The sequence below is a fragment of the Triticum aestivum genome, chromosome 3A, assembly GCF_018294505.1.
Source record: "Triticum aestivum cultivar Chinese Spring chromosome 3A, IWGSC CS RefSeq v2.1, whole genome shotgun sequence".
In the NCBI taxonomy this organism is placed as follows: Eukaryota; Viridiplantae; Streptophyta; class Magnoliopsida; order Poales; family Poaceae; genus Triticum; species Triticum aestivum.
The window spans coordinates 587,976,806-587,982,411 of record NC_057800.1 but is presented as its reverse complement, the minus strand read 5'-3'; the positions used below and the strand labels follow the sequence as shown (position 1 = coordinate 587,982,411).

The following is a 5,606-nucleotide window of genomic DNA, read 5'->3' as shown; positions in this document are numbered from 1 at the left end:
AAGTATTTTTTTCCTTCAAATTATAAGTGTCACACATATGACATGAAGCAACCCGGCCCTGATGTTTTTTACAACTAAAATTGCCATCCAAAAAGAAGAAGAAAAACTGAAACTTGCTATCCGAAAAAAAATTGCCATGCTTTAGAACTACAAATACCATCCTCATGTCACTAAACTTGTCATAAAAAAATGTTTGAATTTGCCATGTGTTCGTGCCACACGTGGTGCCACTTATTAGGGTCTTTTTTTACGGGTGAAGAGTACAAGCTGCACTACATGTGAGTACTTCTACCCTTTGAGGAGTACAAGTATGTTACTCCATGAAGCACATGTACGTGACCGTGAGGCGCACAAGTTTGTTATATTTGTTAGCACAAGACTACAAGTTACGTCAAAGAAAAAGGTATGTTGAGAAATATGAATATGGGGCCTAGTTTTGGAGGTCTCGACTTGAGAAACAAAATGGTGAAAACGTTCAAACATCTGTTCAAAGGATATTTATTTTTAAAAACAGGTAAAAATGTGGTAAGCAGCAATTCGAGTTCTACGACCAGCTCAATCGGAGCCGCCTCCTCCTCCCCTAAAAAAATTAGGGTTCCCCGCCGCCGCCGGTCCGCCTCGTCTCGGTGGCCTTAGGGTCATGGGGGCGCGGTGGATTCCGGCCCTTGCCGGTAGGAGGACTCCGTTTTTAGATGTGATTTTGAGTTTTGTTATGATTTGTGTCCTACTCAGGAAGGCGAGACGGCGGTGGCTCCCAGCAGATGGAATAAGGTTCTCTCCGTCTAGCCCCTCTCCCGATGCATCTAGCATTATCGGTGGGTGTGTGACTTAGGTGGATTTGGTCGGATCTATTCGTTGTTCGTCTACATTCGTGTGTCTTTAGGTTGGATCCTTCTGATCTACGCTGCTCCTAATCGGCGACGGTTGCTGTTCTGATGCGTTGGTCCTAAGGGGTCTTAGCATGATGACTTCCCTTTTGCCAGCTCTGGTGAGAGGGATGAGGGGGGGATGGCGGTGGTGCGCCTTCGGCCTTGTAGTACTCTCTCCGTCCCAAAATTGGTCTATGAATCTGAGTGTAACTTTTATTATTTCTAGCGTTCGTTGTACTATCATGATTGAAGATGAATAGATCGAATATTGTTCCGTAAGAAAAGAATACATGTAAAAATACATGATATGATTGGCGAGAATACGTGATAAAAATCAGATAATAACACGTAGAAACAACCTCCCATATTTCCTTTGATAGGAGAAGATCCAGTAAAACTGTCTGGCGACAACAAATGACGCATATGCTTTGCGTCAATTGCCACCACCCGAAGAGGGTTCGGGGTAATCTTTGCCAAATGTTGCCCTTAACCAACTGATGATTTCGTGGGGGCAAAAAAAATCAAGGTTGTGTTTTGTAACACGATCCCCGGCCGTACAGCTGACAAAAATGGGAAAACGATTCCCGTACAATGTGATCCTGAACGTTAAGATCACAGGGACGCGCAGTATTGTTGGGATGGACCCAAAGTATCGGGTAGGCCAGATAGGAAGTTGAGTAGATAGTGTCTAGGATCGACCTGGAACTTAGCATCGGTTAGGATCATCATGGTGGCACCAACGGCAAAGTAGAGTACTTGGCTGTCACCGGCCGAGACACCGAGCGATGGCATGGCAGTACGCCACGGCCACGCAGGGGGAGGGGCATGCATGGAGGAACAGGTCAAGAATAGAGGGAGACCGACCGCAGGCGGTGGATCCCGATAGATCGGCGAGCGGACGCGCGGGCGTTGCGGGCGCTGGAAGAAACCAACCGCACGCAGCCATGGCGCCTGGACACATATAAGCCGCGGGCCTCCTCGGCCTCCTGTGCCTCCCCCCGTCCCCTCCCATCTCCACCGCCGCATGCGCCCGCCGTCGCGTTGATCGATCCGCCGACCAGCCGGAGAGGGAGCGAATCCATCCGTACACGCAGGAGGAGCCGGAGAGACGAGGGGACGATGACAGCCGGGCCCAAGATGCGCGCCGCGGTGCTGGCGCTGGCGCTGGCGCTGCTCGCCGTGGCGGTGCGCGCCGAGGACCCCTACCTCTTCTTCGACTGGAAGGTGGCGTACGGGACCAAGTCCCCCATGGGCACGCCCCAGAAGATGATCCTCATCAACGGCGAGTTCCCCGGCCCCACCATCAACTGCACCTCCAACAATAACATCATCGTCAACGTCTTCAACCAGCTCGACCAGCCGCTCCTCTTCACCTGGTACGCCTTCCGTTTCTTCTTCTTCTCTCTTCTCTTGTGTTACTAGACTAGACTAGACTAGATGGAAGAGAGGGACCGTATCCGATCGATCATTCTGCATGCATGCATTGCGTCTGCATGTTTGCGTGCGTGCATGCAGGCACGGGATCCAGCAGAGGAAGAGCTCGTGGCAGGACGGCATGCCGGGCGACATGTGCCCCATCCTGCCGGGCACCAACTTCACCTACAAGATGCAGTTCAAGGACCAGATCGGCACCTTCTTCTACTACCCCAGCATCGGCATGCAGCGCGCCGCCGGGGCCTACGGGCTCATCAGCATCCACAGCCGCCCGCTCATCCCGGTGCCCTTCGACCCGCCGGCCGACGACTTCGGCGCCCTCGTCGGCGACTGGTACACCAAGGACCACACCGTGCTGGCCAAGAACCTCGACACCGGCAAGGGCATCGGCCGCCCCGCGGGGCTGCTCATCAACGGCAAGAACGAGAAGGACGCCTCCAACCCGCCCATGTACAACGTGGAGGCCGGCAAGACGTACCGCTTCCGCGTCTGCAACGTCGGCATCAAGACCACCCTCAACGTGCGCATCCAGGGCCACGTCCTCAAGCTGGTGGAGATGGAGGGCTCCCACACCGTGCAGAACGAGTACGACTCCATGGACGTCCACATCGGCCAGTGCCTCTCCTTCCTCACCACCGCCAACCAGAAGCCCGGGGACTACTTCTTCATCGCCTCCACCCGCTTCATCAAGGGGGTCAGCACCATCACCGCCGTGATTCGCTACAAGGGGTCCAACACCCCGCCGGCGGCCAAGCTGCCGGACGCGCCGGACGGATGGGCCTGGTCCATCAACCAGTGGAGGTCCTTCCGCTGGAACCTGACGGCCAGCGCCGCCAGGCCCAACCCGCAGGGGTCCTACCACTACGGCCAGATCAACATCACCCGCACCATCAAGCTCTCCCCCAGCCGCGGCAAGGTCGACGGCAAGGAGAGGTACGCCCTCAACGGCGTGTCCCACACCGACCCCGAGACGCCGCTCAAGCTCGCCGAGTACTTCAACGCCACCAAGGGAGTGTTCGAGTACAACCTCGTCACCGACACGCCGCCCAAGGAGGGCACGCCCATCAAGGTCGCCCCCAGCGTCATCACCACCGAGCACCGCACCTACATTGAGATTGTCTTCGAGAACCCCGAGAAGAGCATCGACACCTTCCACCTCGACGGCTACGCCTTCTTCGCCGCCGGGTAAGACTACTAACTAATTTCATGGAACTGCTAAGCTGCATGCATGCCTCATGGATCATCGATCGGGTCTGTCTTCTGACCGGACCATGGATGGATGGATGGATGCAGCATGGGACCGGGGCTATGGTCGGTGGAGAGCAGGAAGACATACAACCTCCTGGACACGGTGAGCCGGCACACCATCCAGGTGTACCCGAGGTCGTGGACGGCGGTGATGCTGACGTTCGACAACGCCGGGATGTGGAACTTGAGGTCCAATCTGTGGGAGAGGTACTACCTGGGCGAGCAGCTATACGTGAGCTGCACCTCGCCGGCCAGGTCGCTCAGGGACGAGTACAACATGCCCGACAACGCCCTCCGCTGCGGCAAGGTCGTCGGCATGCCGCTGCCGCCGCCCTACACCATCGCATAAACCACTCTCCCCCAGCTCCATTAATTCCACTCCACTCCACTCCATGAGAGCACGCTTGCATGGTGCTGTACACACTACGTACGTACAACGACAACAACAGGAAGAGCAGGAGAGTTTTTTCGTTTCTTCTTTTTTTTCGTACGCCCCCACGTCGGCTGTTCTTCTTGTCAGGTTCACTCTCTCTTTTCGAGGAAAATAAAACAACAACAAAAAAGGGGGCCTCATCGTCATGTGGGCGCCGCTTGTCATCGGAACGAGGAGGATGATGATTTCAGAACAAGAAGAAGAGAGATTGGCCGGATACGAGCTCGATCGGGACGCCCTCTCGAATCGTTTACGTTGTAATAGGAGTTAATTAATTCTATCTGATGATCATCATTTATCCAATAAGTCCTTTGGGCAAATTGGTTATTGTGTGTTTATAATCCGATACCATATGTATGTACATGAGCGCACCTTTGCGGTTTTTATTCCATCTTCTGTTTTCTCTAACTTCCCTGTGGAACTTAGTTAAAATCTGGTTCACTGTACCTTTGCAAAACTGTCTTTGGGTTCAGTGTACCTTTGCAAAACTGTCACAATGGATCGCAATAATAAAAAGCGAAAGAAAACACTAACATAAACTCATCAGAACCATATGAACGAATCATAAACCTCAATAAGTATGGCCAAACACACCAAACTTGTAAGCCACAAACTTTCTGATTCCATGGACTCCATGGCCTCGCCTGACAAGACTTTGGCACAACAGGAAAAGAACCATAGTATATTTATTCTTGCTGACACCACACCCTCTGCCAGAATGTTGCAGATGAAGACTGAAGGGATCACACGCTAAAAACTTTTGAGAACATCTACGAAGATGCAACATTCTCCTCACCTCGCAACACGACGATGTGAGGTGAGGGGAACTGGCGAAAAACATTTTTGTTTTTGTTTTTTTAAACACAAACTACTTTTTATCCAAATAGGAATGACACAACTATGGTATGACATAATGGACTTTGCAAGATAAAAAAATTAAAAACCCCTAACACCGATGAGCTGCCATTGACGAGAACCATCCACCCCAAAAGGAACATCTATGCAGCAAGGAACCAACAACGCTGACAGAGACTCCACCAAGGGAATCCTCTTTGAGGTTTTTTAAGCCTCATGAGCCCCAGAGCTATTCTGAATCTGAAGACAATCAATGCACCTTGCAAAGTCATTGGATCAGTGAGAACTTCATTAGCAAAGAAAGAAATCGTCGTCCACGCCCATTGTAAAGTTGTAAAGGAAGAAGGGCGTTATCCATCTTGCAGAAGAACCATACAACAAACAACAAGTTTTGAAGAATGACAACAGATTAAATCTGAGGACACAAACTTTCACCAACCATTCGTTGCGGCAAATCGGACGACGTTAAGATAAGAAGAGACCAGAGATACCTTACTCCAACACGCCATTGTTCCCCAACTCCTATTTGGCGCCTTAAGCGCCGGTTGGTGTGTATTTTGCTACACGGCGCATACCCCCTCCACAACACTGGTATCTAGATGGGCCGGCCCATGTAGGGTTTTTTTCACTGGATTTTCCCGTTTTGTTTCCATTTTATTCTTTTTTGTTTTCTTTTTCTTTATTTTTTCATTTTAGGTAATCAAATTCCTGAACTTTTCCCAATTCCATGAACTTTTTCTCAAATTTGAAATATTTTCCCATTTTTT

General features: G+C 51.2%; 1 protein-coding gene across 1 annotated transcript; it reads left to right on the top strand.

Annotated features, from left to right (window-relative positions):
- Positions 1–1,845: 1,845 nt before the first annotated feature.
- On the top strand, positions 1,846–4,392 carry LOC123062413 (L-ascorbate oxidase homolog). Its single transcript, XM_044485909.1, has 3 exons — positions 1,846–2,245; positions 2,385–3,488; positions 3,597–4,392. The coding sequence occupies exons 1-3, from the start codon at positions 1,989–1,991 to the stop codon at positions 3,898–3,900; spliced, it is 1,665 nt and encodes a 554-aa protein (XP_044341844.1). The 5' UTR covers positions 1,846–1,988; the 3' UTR covers positions 3,901–4,392.
- Positions 4,393–5,606: the final 1,214 nt, after the last annotated feature.